Consider the following 16,991-nt stretch of genomic DNA (forward strand, 5'->3'; position numbering starts at 1 on the left):
AGATAGATAGATAGATAGATAGATAGATAGATAGATAGATAGATAGATAGATAGATAGATAGATAGATAGATAGATAGATAGATAGATAGATAGATAGATAGATAGATAGATAGATAGATAGATAGATAGATAGATAGATAGATAGATAGATAGATAGATAGATAGATAGATAGATAGATAGATAGATAGATAGATAGATAGATAGATAGATAGATAGATAGATAGATAGATAGATAGATAGATAGATAGATAGATAGATAGATAGATAGATAGATAGATAGATAGATAGATAGATAGATAGATAGATAGATAGATAGATAGATAGATAGATAGATAGATAGATAGATAGATAGATAGATAGATAGATAGATAGATAGATAGATAGATAGATAGATAGATAGATAGATAGATAGATAGATAGATAGATAGATAGATAGATAGATAGATAGATAGATAGATAGATAGATAGATAGATAGATAGATAGATAGATAGATAGATAGATAGATAGATAGATAGATAGATAGATAGATAGATAGATAGATAGATAGATAGATAGATAGATAGATAGATAGATAGATAGATAGATAGATAGATAGATAGATAGATAGATAGATAGATAGATAGATAGATAGATAGATAGATAGATAGATAGATAGATAGATATACATACTAGGGTCTCAATCCCTGCTGATAAGGTACCTGTCCACGCTGCCTCAGCGCTATAAAACCGTGCCGACACAATTGCCGGTCTGAGTAGTGTACCAGAATGTGCACGCTATCTGCAGGATCCCTGAGGATAGCTGTTAAGTCAGGGCTACCTTTTGGGCAAATGTGACACCCTAGGGGAAGATTCCTATCGTATCCTGGCACTAATGGGGAAAGGATACTCCCTGATAATTCTTTGTGGGAAACTGCAGTCTCTTGTCTGGAGATTCCCGCTCTTTTTCATCATGAGAGGAGGGAAATTTACCTCAGCTTTCTTCCCCTTAAACATGTGTACCCTTGTGTCAGGGACAGATGAGTCATCAGTGATATGCAAATCATCTTTATTACAATAATCATATATTGAATACTTTTCTGCCATTTTGGCTGTAACTTTGCATTATCGTAGTCGACACTGGAGTCAGACTCCGTGTTGATATCAGTGTCCATTATTTTGGATAGTGATCATTGAGAGACTCTGAAGGTCTCTGCGACATAGGGACAGACATAAGTAGATTCCCTGTCTGTTCTCTAATCTTTTGTGCAATAAATTCACCTTAGCACTTAATTACACATACCCAAACAGGTGTCGGCGTTGTCGACGGAGACACCCTCACACACATATTTGCTCCATCTCCTCCTTAGGGGAGCCTTTTACCTCAGACATGTCGACACACACGTACCGACACCACATATTCAGGGAATGCTCATCTGAAGACAATTCCCCTATAAGGCCCTTTGGAGAGACAGACAGAGAGTATGCCAGCACACACCCCAGCGCTATTAACCCAGGAATAACACAGTAACTTAATGTTAACCCAGTAGCTGCTGTTTATATTGATTTTTGCGCCTAATTATGTGCCCCCCCCCTCTCTTTTTACCCTCCTCTATGTAACTGCAGGGGAGAGGCTGGGGAGCTTCCTCTCAGCGGTGCTGTGGAGAAAAAACATGGCGCTGGTGAGTGCTGAGGAAGAAGCCCCGCCCCATCGACGGTGGGCTTCTGTCCCGCTTTCATGTACAATTTTTGGCGGGGGCTCATACATATATTCAGTGCCCAACTGTATATATGCAAACTTTTGCCAAAGAGGTCTAATTGCTGCCCAGGGCGCCCCCCCCCCCTGCACCCTTATAGTGACCGGAGTATGTGGGTGTAGTGTGGGAGCAATGGCGCACAGCTGCAGTGCTGTGCGCTACCTTAGTGAAGACTGGACCATGGGGAATAGACGGGCTCCGCAGGAGACTGGGCACTCTAAAGAAAAGATTAGGTACTATCTGGTGTGCACTGGCTCCTCCCTCTATGCCCCTCCTCCAGACCTCAGTTAGGGAAACTGTGCCCGGAAGAGCTGACATTACAAGGAAAGGATTTTTGGAATCCAGGGTAAGACTCATACCAGCCACACCGTACAACTTGTGATAACCTTACCCAGTTAACAGTATGAACAACAACGGAGCCTCACTCAACGGATGGCTCATAACAATAACCCTTATTTAAGCAATAACTATATACACGTATTGCAGAAAGTCCGCACTTGGGACGGGCGCCCAGCATCCACTACGGACTACGAGAAATAGAATTACTGGTGAGTAAATTCTTATTTTCTCTGACGTCCTAGTGGATGCTGGGAACTCCGTAAGGACCATGGGGATTATACCAAAGCTCCCAAACGGGCGGGAGAGTGCGGATGACTCTGCAGCACCGAATGAGCAAACACAAGGTCCTCCTCAGCCAGGGTATCAAACTTGTAGAACTTTGCAAAGGTGTTTGAACCCGACCAAGTAGCCGCTCAGCAAAGCTGTAAAGCCGAGACCCCTCGGGCAGCCGCCCAAGAAGAGCCCACCTTCCTTGTGGAATGGGCTTTTACTGATTTTGGATGCGGCAATCCAGCCGCAGAATGAGCCAGCTGAATCGTGCTACAGATCCAGCGAGCAATAGTTTGCTTTGAAGCCTGAGCACCCAGCTTGTTGGGTGCATGCAGGATAAACAGCGAGTCAGTCTTCCTGACTCCAGCCGTTCTGGAAACATATTTTCAAAGCCCTGACTACGTCCAGCAACTTGGAGTCCTCCAAGTCTCGAGTAGCCGCAGGCACCACAATAGGTTGGTTCAAATGAAACGATGATACCACCTTTGGGAGAAATTGGGGACGAGTCCTCAATTCTGCCCTGTCCATATCGAAGATCAGATATGGGCTTTTACATGACAAAGCCGCCAATTCCGACACACGCCTAGCCGATGCTAAGGCCAACAGCATGACCACTTTCCACGTGAGATACTTTAGTTCCACGGTCTTAAGTGGCTCAAACCAGTGGGATTTCAGGAAATCCAACACAACGTTAAGATCCCAGGGTGCCACAAAAGGGGGCTGAATATGCAGCACTCCCTTAACAAACGTCTGAACCTCAGGCAGTGAAGCCAGTTCTTTTTGAAAGAAAATGGATAGGGCCGAAATCTGGACCTTTATGGACCCCAATTTTAGGCCCATAGTCACCCCTGACTGTAGGAAGTGCAGGAATCGAGCCAGCTGGAATTCCTCTGTAGGGGGCCGTCCTGGCCTCACACCAAGCAACATATTTTCGCCATATACGGTGATAATGCTTTGCAGTCACGTCCTTCCTAGCCTTTATCAGCGTAGGAATAACTTCATCCGGAATGCCTTTTTCCGCTAGGATCCGGCGTTCAACCGCCATGCCGTCAAACGCAGCCGCGGTAAGTCTTGGAACAGACAGGGCCCTTGTTGCAGCAGGTCCTGTCTGAGAGGCAGAGGCCATGGGTCCTCAGTGCGCATTTCTTGCAGTTCCGGGTACCAAGTCCTTCTTGGCCAATCCGGAACAATGAGTATTGTTCTTATTCCTCTCTCTTACTATTCTCAGTACCTTGGGTATGAGAGGAAGAGGAGGAAACACATATACCGACTGGTACACCCACGGTGTCACTAGGGCGTCCACAGCCATCGCCTGAGGGTCCCTTGACCTGGCGCAATATCTTTTTAGCTTTTTGTTGAGGCGGGACGCCATCATGTCCACCTGTGGCAGTTCCCATCGCTTTGCAATCTGTGTGAAGACTTCTTGATGAAGTCCCCACTCTCCCGGGTGGAGGTCATGTCTGCTGAGGAAGTCTGCTTCCCAGTTGTCCACTCCCGGAATGAACACTGCTGACCGTGCTTGCACGTGATTCTCCGCCCACCGAAGAATCTTTGTGGCTTCCGCCATTGCCATCCTGCTTCTCGTGCCGCCCTGGCGGTTTACATGGGCGACCGCCGTGATGTTGTCCGACTGAATCAGCACTGGCCGGTTTCGAAGCAGGGGCTCTGCTCGACTCAGGGTGTTGTAAATGGCCCTTAGTTCCAGTATATTTATGTGTAGAGAAGTCTCCAGACTTGACCACAGCCCTTGGAAGTTTCTTCCCTGAGTGACTGCCCCCCATCCTCGGAGGCTTGCATCCGTGGTCACCAGGACCCAGTCCTGTATGCCGAACCTGCGGCCCTCGAGAAGGTGAGCACTCTGCAGCCACCACAGAAGAGACACCCTGGCCCTTGGGGACAGGGTGATCAGCCGATGCATCGGAAGATGCGATCCGGACCACTTGTCCAACAGATCCCACTGAAAGATCCTTGCATGGAACCTGCCGAAGGGAATGGCTTCGTATGAAGCCACCATCTTTCCCAGGACTCGCGTGCAGTGATGCACAGATACCTGTTTTGGTTTCAGGAGGTCCCTGACCAGAGATGCTAATTCCTGGTCGCTTCGAATTCCAGCTTGTATCCCTGAGATACAATTTGTACAGCCCAGGAATCCACCTGTGAGCGAACGCACTGGTTGCTGAAGTTTCGGAGACGCGCCCCCACCGCACCTGGCTCTGCCTGTGGAGCCCCAACGTCATGCGGTGGACTTAGTGGAAGCAGGGGAGGACTTTTGTTCCTGGGAACTGGCTGCATGGTGCAGCTTCTTACCTCTACCCCTGCCTCTGGCCAGAAAGGATGCGCCCCTGACCCTCTTGCCTTTCTGAGAACGAAAGGACTGCATTTGATAATACGGCGCTTTCTCAGGCTGTGAGGAAACCTGAGGCAAGAAAGTCGACTTTCCAGCTGTCGTTGTGGACACGAGGTCAGATAGACCGTCCCCAAACAATTCCTCACCCTTATAAGGCAAAACCTCCATGTGTTTTTTAGAATCAGCATCTCCTGTCCATTGCAGAGTCCATAAGACCCTCCTGGCAGAAATGGACATAGCATTAATTCTAGAGCCCAGCAGGCAAATGTCCCTCTGAGCATCCCGCATATATAAGACGACGTCTTTTATATGGCCCAGGGTTAGCAAAACAGTATCCCTGTCGAGGGAATCTATGTCGTCTGACAGAGTATCTGTCCATGCTGCTACAGCACTACACATCCAGGCTGAAGCAATAGCAGGTCTCAGTAAAGTACCAGAGTGTGTATACACTGACTTCAGGATAGCTTCCTGCTTTCTATCCGCAGGCTCCTTTAGGGCGGCCGTATCCTGAGACGGCAGGGCCACCTTTTTAGATAAGCGTGTCAGCGCCTTGTCCACCCTAGAGGATGTTTCCCAACGTAACCTGTCCGTTGGCGGGAAAGGGTACGCCATCAGTAACCTCTTAGAAATCACTAGTTTCTTATCAGGGGAACTCCACGCTTCTTCACACAAATCATTTAATTCATCAGATGGGGGAAAAGTCACTGGCTGCTTTTTCTCCCCAAACCTATAAACCCTCTTGGTATTAACAGGGTTAATCTCAGAAATGTGTAATACATCTTTCATTGCAATAATCATGTATCGGATGGCCTTGGTCATTTTAGACTGTAAATGTGCCTCATCATCGTCGACACTTGAGTCGGACTCCGTGTCGACATCTGTGTCAACCATCTGAGATAGAGGGCGTTTATGAGCCCCTGACGGTTTCCGAGTCGCCTGGGCAGGCGCGGGCTGAGACCCCGGCTGTCCCAAGGCTGCAGCGTCAAACCTTTTATGTAAGGAGCTTACATAGTCGTTTAAGACCTTCCACATATCCATCCAATCAGGTGCGACACCACACTTATCTGCCCTTGCTCCGCCTCCACGTAACCCTCCTCATCAAAAATGTCGACACAGCCGTACCGACACACCGCACACACACAGGGAATGCTCAGACTGAGGACAGGACCCCACAAAGTCCTTTGGGGAGACAGAGAGAGTATGCCAGCACACACCACAGCGCTATATAACACAGGGATTTTCACTTATAATAAGTGATTACCCAATAGCTGCCTTATATGTTTTAGTTGCGCCTAAATTTATGTGCCCCCCCTCTATTTTTTTTACCCTTCTTGTACCTGGATACTGCAGGGGAGAGCCTGGGGAGCTGCTTCCAGCGGAGCTGTGAAGAGAAAATGGCGCTGGTGTGCTGAGGAAGAAGGCCCCGCCCCCTCAGTGGCGGGCTTCTGTCCCGCTTTCTGTGTAAAAAAATGGCAGGGGTTTTTACATATATACAGTGCCAGACTGTATATGTATTTTTATTGCCAAAAGGTACTTCAATTGCTGCCCAGGGCGCCCCCCCCCCCCAGCACCCTACAGTGACCGGAGTGTGTAAGTGTGCTGGGAGCAATGGCGCACAGCTGCGGTGCTGTGCGCTACCTTAAATGAAGACAGGAGTCTTCTGCCGCCGATTTCGTCGTCTTCAAGCTTCTGTTCTTCTGGCTCTGCGAGGGGGACGTCGGCGCGGCTCCGGGAACGGACGATCGAGGACAGGTGCCTGTGTTCGAACCCTCTGGAGCTAATGGTGTCCAGTAGCCTAAGAAGCACAAGCTAGCTGCAAGCAGGTAGGTTTGCTTCTCTCCCCTTAGTCCCACGTAGCAGTGAGTCTGTTGCCAGCAGAAGCTCACTGAAAATAAAAAACCTAATAAATACTTTCTTTACTAGTAAGCTCAGGATAGCCCACTAGGAGCACCCAGCTCTGGCCGGGCACAGATTCTAACTGAGGTCTGGAGGAGGGGCATAGAGGGAGGAGCCAGTGCACACCAGATAGTACCTAATCTTTTCTTTAGAGTGCCCAGTCTCCTGCGGAGCCCGTCTATTTCCCATGGTCCTTACGGAGTTCCCAGCATCCACTAGGACGTCAGAGAAATGGTGTAAAAATAAGAATTTACTCACCGGTAATTCTATTTCTCGTAGTCCGTAGTGGATGCTGGGGACTCCGTAAGGACCATGGGGAATAGCGGGCTCCGCAGGAGACTGGGCACAACTAAAGAAAGATTTAATACTATCTGGTGTGCACTGGCTCCTCCCTCTATGCCCCTCCTCCAGACCTCAGTTAAGGAAACTGTGCCCGGAAGAGCTGACATTACAAGGAAAGGATTTTGGAATCCAGGGTAAGACTCATACCAGCCACACCGTATAACTTGTGATAAACTTACCCAGTTAACAGTATGAACAAACAACAGAGCATCAACCAATGAATGCCAACATAACCCTTTATCAAGCAATAACTATATACACGTATTGCAGAAAGTCCGCACTAGGGACGGGCGCCCAGCATCCACTACGGACTACGAGAAATAGAATTACCGGTGAGTCAATTCTTCTTTTCTCTAACGTTCTAGTGGATGCTGGGGACTCCGTAAGGACCATGGGGATTATACCAAAGCTCCCAAACGGGCGGGAGAGTGCGGATGACTCTGCAGCACCGAATGGGCAAACACCAGGTCCTCCTCAGCCAGGGTATCAAACTTGTAGAACTTTGCAAAGGTGTTTGTCTCCGACCAAGTAGCAGCTCGGCAAAGCTGTAATGCCGAGACCCCTTGGGCAGCCGCCCAAGAAGAGCCCACCTTCCTTGTGGAATGGGCCTTTACTGATTTTGGATGCGGCAATCCAGCCGCAGAATGAGCCTGCTGAATCGTGTTACAGATCCAGCGAGCAATGGTTTGCTTTGAAGCAGGAGCACCCAGCTTGTTGGATGCATACAGAATAAACAGCGAGTCAGTCTTCCTGACTCCAGCCGTCCTAGCAACATAGATCTTCAAAGCCCCGACTACATCAAGCAACTTGGAATCCTCCAAGTCACGAGTAGCCGCAGGCACCACAATAGGTTGGTTCAGATGAAACGCCGACACCACCTTTGGCAGAAACTGCGGACGAGTTCGCAATTCTGCCCTGTCCATATGGAAAACCAGATAGGGGCTTTTACATGACAAAGCCGCCAATTCTGACACACGCCTAGCTGAGGCTAGGGCCAACAGCATGACCACTTTCCACGTGAGATACTTTAGTTCCACCGTTTTAAGTGGCTCAAACCAGTGGGATTTCAGGAAACTCAACACCACGTTAAGATCCCAAGGTGCCACTGGTGGCACAAAAGGTGGCTAAATATGCAGCACTCCCTTAACAAACGTCTGAACCTCAGGCAGTGAAGCCAGTTCTTTTTTAACGAAAATGGATAGGGCCGAAATCTGGACCTTTATGGACCCTAATTTCAGGCCCAAAGTCACCCCCGACTGTAGGAAGTGCAGGAATCGACCCAGTTGGAATTCCTCTGTAGGGGCCTTCCTGGCCTCACACCAAGCAACATATTTTCGCCATAAACGGTGATAATGTTTTGCTGTCACATCCTTCCTAGCCTTTATCAGCGTAGGAATAACTGCTTCCGGAATGCCCTTTTCTGCTAGGATCCGGTGTTCAACCGCCATGCCGTCAAACGCAGCCGCGGTAAGTCTTTGAACAGACAGGGCCCTTGTTGTAACAGGTCCTGTCTGAGAGGCAGAGACCACGGGTCCTCTGTGATCATTTCTTGCAATTCCGGGTACCAAGTTCTTCTTGGCCAATCCGGAACAATGAGTATTGTTCTCACTCTTCTTCTTCTTACAATTCTCAGCACCTTTGGTATGAGGGGAAGGAGGAGGAAACACAGACCGACTGGAACACCCACGGTGTTACTAGTGCGTCCACAGCCATCGCCTGAGGGTCCCTTGACCTGGCGCAATATCTTTTTAGCTTTTTGTTGAGACGGGACGCCATCATGTCCACCTGTGGCAGTTCCCATCGATTTGCAATCTGCGTGAAGACTTCCTGATGAAGTCCCCACTCTCCCGGGTGGAGGTCGTGTCTGCTGAGGAAGTCTGCTTCCCAGTTGTCCACTCCCGGAATGAACACTGCTGACAGTGCTAGTACGTGATTCTCTGCCCACCGAAGAATCCTGGTGGCTTCTGCCATTGCCACCCTGCTTCTTGTGCCGCCCTGGCGGTTTACATGGGCCACTGCCGTGATGTTGTCTGACTGAATCAGCACTGGTTGGTTTCGAAGCAGAGGCTCCGCTTGACTCAGGGCGTTGTATATGGCCCTTAGCTCCAGGATATTGATGTGCAGACAAGTCTCTTGACTTGACCACAACCCTTGGAAGTTTCTTCCTTGAATGACTGCTCCCCACCCTCGGAGGCTTGCATCCGTGGTCACCAGGACCCAGTCCTGTATGCCGAATCTGCGGCCCTCGAGGAGGTGAGCACATTGTAGCCACCACAGAAGAGACACCCTGGCCCTGGGGGACAGGGTGATCATCCGATGCATCTGAAGATGCGATCCCGACCACTTATCCAGCAGGTCCCACTGAAAGATCCTCGCATGGAACCTGCCGAAGGGAATGGCTTCGTAAGACGCCACCATCTTTCCCAGGACTCGTGTGCAGTGATGCACTGACACCTGTTTTGGCTTTAGGAGGTCTCTGACCAGAGTCACGAGCTCCTGAGCCTTCTCCTCCGGGAGAAACACCTTCTTCTGGTCTGTGTCCAGAATCATGCCCAGGAAGGGCAGACGCGTCGCAGGAATCAGCTGCGACTTTGGAATGTTCAGAATCCAGCCGTGCTGACGCAAAACTTCCTGAGAGTGTGCTACACTGATCAGCAACTGCTCCCTGGACCTCGCCTTTATGAGGAGATCGTCCAAGTATGGGATAATTGTAACCCCTTGCTTCCGAAGGAGCACCATTATCTCCATCACTTTGGTAAACACTCTCGGTGCCGTGGACAGGCCGAACTGCAAGGTCTGGAATTGGTAATGACAGTCTCGTACCACAAACCTGAGGTACTCCTGATGAGGCGGATAAATGGGGACATGCAAATAAGCATCCTTGATGTCCAGCAACACCATAAAATCCCCTTCCTACAGGCTTGCAATGACCGCTCTGAGCGATTCCATTTTCAACTTGAATTTCTTCAGATAAAAGTTCAGGGATTTTAAATTTAAAATGGGTCTGACCGAACCGTCCGGTTTCGGTACCACAAACATAGTGGAATAGTAGCCCCTTCCCCGTTGAAGGGGGGGGGACCTCTACCACCACTTTCTGGAGAACAAGTTTCTGAATTGCCTCCACCACTATCTCCCTTTCCATGGGAGAAGCTGGTAAGGCCGATTTCAGGAAACTGAGGGGGCATCACCTCGAATTCCAGCTTGTATCCCTGAGACACAATTTGTATAGCCCAAGGATCCACCTGTGAGCGAACCCACTGGTGGCTGAAATGTCGGAGACGCGCGCCCACCGCTCCTGGCTCCGCCTGTGGAGCCCCAGCGTTATGCGGTGGACTTAGTGGAAGCGGGGGAAGACTTTTGTTCCTGGGAACTAGCTGCGTGGTGCAGCTTTTTTCTTCTACCCCTGCCTCTGACCTTCTTGCTCCTCTGAGAACTAAAGGACTGCATTTGGTAATACGGTGCTTTCTTAGGTTGTGGAGGGACATAAGGCAAGAAATTTGACTTCCCAGCAGTAGCTGTGGAAACGAGGTCCGAGAGACCGTCCCCAAACAATTCCTCACCCTTATAAGGTAAAACCTCCATGTGGTTTTTAGAGTCGGTATCCCCTGTCCATTGCAGAGTCCACAGGACCCTTCTGGCAGAAATGGACATAGCGTTAACTCTAGAGCCCAGCAGGCAAATGTCCCTCCGGGAATCCCGCATATATAGGACCGCGTCCTTGATATGTGCCAGGGTCAGTAGAACAGTGTCCCTGTCCAGGGTATCCAACTCCTCAGACAGAGAATCCGTCCATGCAGCTACTGCACTAAACATCCAGGCCGAAGCAATTGCTGGCCTCAGCAGTGTGCCAGAATGTGTATAAACTGACTTCAGGATAGCTTCCTGCTTTCTATCAGCAGGATCCTTTACGGCGGCCGTATCCGGAGACGGCAGGGCCACCCTTTTAGACAAGCGTGTCAATGCCTTGTCTACCCTAGGGGAGGATTCCCAGCGTAACCTGTCCGTTGGCGGGAAAGGATACGCCATGAGTAATCTCTTGGAAACTATCACCTTCCTGTCAGGGGAATCCCACGCTTTTTCACATAATTCATTTAATTCATGGGAAGGGGGAAAAGTCACTTCATGCTTTTTCTCCCCATACATATAAATCCTCTTGTCAGGGACAGGATTTTCCTCAGAAATGTGTAATACATCCTTCATAGCTACAATCATGTAGCGGATGGCTTTACTCATTTTAGGCTGCAACTTTGCCTCATCGTTATCGACACTGGAGTTAGACTCAGTGTCGACATCTGTGTCAACTACCTGGGATAGTGTGCGCTTTTGGGACCCTGAGGGCCTCTGCGCTGCAGGAGCAGGCATGGGTTGAGACCCTGCCTGTCCCCCGGTTACAGTATTATCCAACCTGTTATGCAAGGAGTTTACATTATCATTTAACACCTTCCACATATCCATCCAATCAGGTGTCGGCACCGTCGGCGGCGACACTACACTTAGCTGCACTTGTTCTGCCTCCACGTATCCTTCCTCATCAAACATGTCGACACAGGCGTACCGACACAGCACACACACAGGGAATGCTCTGACTGAGGACAGGACCCCACAAAAGGCTTTTGGGGAGACAGAGAGAGAGTATGCCAGCACACACCCCAGCGCTATATAACCCAGGGATCACACAGTACCTTAGCGTTTACCCTGTAGCTGCTGTTAATATATGTATATATACTGCACCTAAATTTATGTGCCGCCCCCCCTCTCTTTTTTTACCCTCTAATGCACCTGATACTGCAGGGGAGAGCCTGGGGAGCGTCTTTCCAGCGGAGCTGTGAAGAGAAAATGGCGCTGGTGTGCTGAGGAAGAAGGCCCCGCCCCCTCAGCGGCGGGCTTCTGTCCCGCTTAAATGTATAAAAAATGGCGGGGGCTCTTGCATATATACAGTCCCAGACTGTATATATGTCTCCTTTTGCCAAAAAAGGTTTTTAATTGCTGCGCAGGGCGCCCCCCCCCTGCACCCTACAGTGACCGGAGTGTGCGGTGTGCTGTGGGAGCAATGGCGCACAGCTGCAGTGCTGTGCGCTACCTTAAGTGAAGACAGGAGTCTTCAGCCGCCGATTTCGATGTCTTCATGCTTCTGCTGCTTCTGTTCTTCTGGCTCTGCGAGGGGGACGGCGGCGCGGCTCCGGGAACGGACGATCAAGGTTAGGTACCTGTGTTCGATCCCTCTGGAGCTAATGGTGTCCAGTAGCCTAAGAAGCGTTACCTAGCTGCCGTGAGTAGGTTTGCTTCTCTCCCCTCAGTCCTTCGTAGCAGAGAGTCTGTTGCCAGCAGAAGCTCTCTGATAACAAAAAACCTAACAAAATACTTTCTTATCTAGCAAGCTCAGGAGAGCCCACTAGGAGCACCCAGCTCGGCCGGGCACAGATTCTAACTGAGGTCTGGAGGAGGGGCATAGAGGGAGGAGCCAGTGCACACCAGATAGTATTAAATCTTTCTTTAGAGTGCCCAGTCTCCTGTGGAGCCCGCTATTCCCCATGGTCCTTACGGAGTCCCCAGCATCCACTAGGACGTTAGAGAAATAATCAGTGAAATTGCTAATGGCCAAAGATAACAAACTGACTCAATGTGGTCTACAACTGCAGAATTGCAAGCCCTATTTATGAGTACATTATTCAAATATGGGAGGAGAAAAACACAAAAAACACAAATAGGATCACCTCGATTTGCTGGCAGATCTTCGTATCCAAATCTTGCACTTGGTCCTTGTCCCCATTTTCAGCCATGTCAAAGTCTAAAGATAAATATAGTTTTAGATAATGTGTGCCATGTACAGATTAGTAGTCCTACCAATTTATCCTGTGCAGAGACAAAGAACAGGCCATCCTCATACAGCAGTTACAAGCAGGACTTCAGTAATCCAGTGAGCCTTACCCAGGAAGTTATAACAAGAGGATGAATCAGTGTGATGACCAGAACAGCAGTTCTCTCATGCAGAATAACCTCTATAGTCCTCAACATAAGCCACATCAGTACACTTTACACTGAAAGTGCATCGGTCACCTACCCTTTCTGCCAATTTGAGATACAAAAAAAAAAAAAAGTCCCGCACCAGAATAATCTGATAATAAATAGTGGTCACAGGGATATAGTCTCTTCAATAATTTATAAACTACAGATACATAGTTTCAGACTGGTGCTACCCACTGATCCTAGAATACATACGAACAAGGTAAGGAAAAGGGGATCAGTTTCTCTGGGTGCACTCTTTTCCCAAGACCAATAAAGATTTTTGACATTAAATCTGTGTTTCTATACTTTTTTTTATTTATATATCTATATTAACACTTGATTTATATTGCCTACCAATACCCATATGGAATGAATGAACTTTATTGAGGTCCCATATGAGGTATTATGACCCTAAATTGGGCTGTGAAAGTGAAATATAAAAACAATTTAGAATGATAGACGTGAATCAGAAAAATGGACAAATAAAGAAAAAGAGAATTTATTTGTCCTAGTGTCAAATAATAAAGAAGATTAAAATCAGAGCCGTGTGCCGCCTGTCATTTATTGATGTTTTATATAGCTTGGTATTCCAATGTTATATTCCTAAGAAGAAAAAAAGTGGGATATATATATATCTATTTGTGTATTCTTGATTATTATTGTGATAATCCCTGATTGATAAAATTCTTCATAAATCTATAACAACCTTATTGTATTATTATGAACAAAATTTGCTCCTAATTATATGTGAGCCTTCTGTTGTTTTTGATAAGGGCAAGGATTCCCAGTGCAGATATTCTGTGCTTCAATCCTGCTAGAGATAATAGTTACTTTTAAATGTTGCACCTGGTCCCAGATTGCTGTCTCGATACAAATGTTGCTAATTTTAAGCAGGATATCTAGCTATGTTGTAGCCATACTGTCTTGTGAATGGAGAGCTGCAGTATCTCTTACTAAATAAAGTATGGTTAGAGGTGGTTTCTTATTATGAGCACAATACACATTAAGGTCTATTAAAAATCTTTATTGGTCTTGGGAAAAGAGTGCACCCAGAGAATTTGAGATACAAGTCAGTATTCTTAGGAAACTGCAGAAAAATAAGAATTTACTTACCGATAATTCTATTTCTCGTAGTCCGTAGTGGATGCTGGGGACTCCGTCAGGACCATGGGGAATAGCGGGCTCCGCAGGAGACAGGGCACATCTAAAAAGCTTTTTAGGTCACATGGTGTGTACTGGCTCCTCCCCCCATGACCCTCCTCCAAGCCTCAGTTAGGTACTGTGCCCGGACGAGCGTACACAATAAGGAAGAATCTTGAATCCCGGGTAAGACTCATACCAGCCACACCAATCACACCGTACAACTTGTGATCTGAACCCAGTTAACAGTATGATAACAAAACGAAGTAGCCTCCGAAAAGATGGCTCACAACAATAGTAATAACCCGATTTTTGTAACAATAACTATGTACAAGCATTGCAGACAATCCGCACTTGGGATGGGCGCCCAGCATCCACTACGGACTACGAGAAATAGAATTATCGGTAAGTAAATTCTTATTTTCTCTAACGTCCTAGTGGATGCTGGGGACTCCGTCAGGACCATGGGGATTATACCAAAGCTCCCAAACGGGCGGGAGAGTGCGGATGACTCTGCAGCACCGAATGAGAGAACTCCAGGTCCTCCTTAGCCAGAGTATCAAAATTTGTAAAATTTTACAAACGTGTTCTCCCCTGACTACGTAGCTGCTCGGCAAAGTTGTAATGCCGAGACTCCTCGGGCAGCCGCCCAGGATGAGCCCACCTTCCTTGTGGAATGGGCATCTACATATTTCGTCTGTGGCAGGCCTGCCACAGAATGTGCAAGCTGAATTGTACTACAAATCCAGCGTGCAATAGACTGCTTAGAAGCATGAGCACCCAGCTTGTTGGGTGTATACAGTATAAACAGCAAGTCAGACTTTCTGACTCCAGCCGTCCTAACTATATATATATATATATATATATATATATATATATATATATATATATATATATATATATATATATATATATATATTTTTTAGGGCCCTGACCACGTCTAGTAACTTGGAGTCCTCCAAGTCCCTAGTAGCCGCAGGCACCACAAGAGGTTGTTTCAGGTGAAAACGCTGACACCCCTTTATGAAGAAACTGGAGACGAGTCCCAGTTCTGTCCTGTTCAAATGGAAAATTTTAATATGGGCTTTTGTAAGACAAAGCCGCCCATTCTGACAATCGCCTGGCCGAGGCCAGGGCTAACAACATGGTCACTTCCCATGTGAGATATTTGTCAACAGCATGGTCACTTTCCATGTGAGATATTTCAAATCCACAGATTTGAGCGGTTCAAACCAATATGATTTTAAGAAATCCCAACACTATGTTGAGATCTCACGGTGCCCCTAGGGGCACAAAAAAGCTGTATATGCAATACATCCTTTACAATCTGGACTTCAGGAACTGAAGTCAATTCTTTCTGGAAGAAAATCTACAGGGCCGAAATTTAAATGTTAATGAACCCCAATTTGAGGTCCAAAACACTCCTGTTTTCAGGAAGTGTAGAAATCGACCTAGTTGAATTTCCGTCGTGGAGCCTTCCTGGCCTCACCCACGCAACATATTTTCACCACATGTGGTGATGACGTTGTGCGGTCACCTCCTTCCTGGCTTTGACCAAGGTAGGTATGACCTCTTATGGAATGCCTTTTCCCCTCAGGATCCGGCATTCAACCGCCATGCCGTCAAACGCAGCCGCGGTAAGTCTTGGAATAGACATGGTACTTGCTGAATCAAGTCCCTTCTTAGCTCCCCAGGCCCTTAGTCCTCTGTGAGCATTTCTTGAAGTTCCGGGTACCAAGTCCCTCTTGGCCAATCCGGAGCCACTAGTATAGTTCATACTCCTCTATGTCTTATAATTCTCAATACCCTGGTTATGAGAAACAGAGGAGGGAACACATACACAGACTGGTACACCCACGGTGTTACCAGAACATCCACAGCTATCGCCTGAAGGTCTCATGACCTGGCGGAATACCTGTCCCGTTTTTTGTTCGGGCGGGACGCCATCATGTCCACCTTTGGTCTTTGCCAACGGTCCACAATCATGTTGAAAAACTTCCCTATGAAGTTTCCACTCTCCCGGGTGGAGGTCATGCCTGCTGAGGAAGTCTGCTTCCCAGTCGTCCACTCCCGGAAAGAACACTGCTGACAGTGCTATCACATGATTTTCCGCCTAGCGAAAAATCCTTGCAGTTTTCACTGCCCTCCTGCTTCTTGTGCCGCCCTTCTGTTTACGTGGGCGACTGCCGTGATGTTATCCCACTGGATCAATACCGGCTGACCTTGAAGCAGAGGTCTAGCTAAGTTTAGAGCATTATAAATTTGCTCTAAGCTTATTTATGCGGAGAGAATTCTCCAGACTTAAATCACACTTCCCTGGAAATTTTTTCCCTGTGTGACTGTTCCCCAGCCTCTCAGGCTGGCCTCCGTGGTCACCGGCATCCAATCCTGAATGCCGAATCTGCGGCCCTCTAGAAGATGAGCACTCTGTAATCACCACAGGAGAGACACCCTTTTCCTTGGATATAGGGTTATCCGCTGATGCATCTGAGGATGCGATCCGGACCATTTGTCCAGCAGATCCCACTGAAGAGTTCTTGCGGGAAATCTGCCGAATGGAATTGCTTCGTAATAAGCCACCATTTTTACCAGGACTCTTGTGCAATGATGCACTGACACTTTTCCTGGTTTTAGGAGGATCCCGATTAGCTCGGATAACTCCCTGGTTTTCTCCACTGGGAGAAACACGTTTTTCTGGACTGTGTCCAGAATCTTCCCTAGGAACAGTAGACGTGTCGTCGGAAAAAGCTGCGATTTTGGAATATTTAGAATCCACTCGTGCTGTCGTAGAACTACTTAAGATAGTGCTACTCCGACCTCCAACTGTTCTCTGGACCTTGCCCTTATCAGGAAAGCGTCCATGTTTCTTTTAAGAAAAATCCTCATTCCGGCCATTACCTTGGTAAAGACCCGGG

General features: G+C 47.8%; 1 protein-coding gene across 1 annotated transcript in view; it reads right to left on the reverse strand.

Annotated features, from left to right (window-relative positions):
* The window catches only part of SSB (small RNA binding exonuclease protection factor La), a 53,360-nt gene that overhangs the window by 29,632 nt on the left and 6,737 nt on the right, over positions 1 to 16,991 (reverse strand). The window contains exon 2 of the mRNA XM_063933506.1: positions 12,645 to 12,718. Within this exon, the coding sequence (XP_063789576.1) occupies positions 12,645 to 12,710 (66 nt within the window). The 5' untranslated portion in view covers positions 12,711 to 12,718. The remainder of the gene's footprint in view (positions 1 to 12,644; positions 12,719 to 16,991) is intronic.

The sequence above is a fragment of the Pseudophryne corroboree genome, chromosome 7, assembly GCF_028390025.1.
Source record: "Pseudophryne corroboree isolate aPseCor3 chromosome 7, aPseCor3.hap2, whole genome shotgun sequence".
NCBI classification, from domain to species: Eukaryota; Metazoa; Chordata; class Amphibia; order Anura; family Myobatrachidae; genus Pseudophryne; species Pseudophryne corroboree.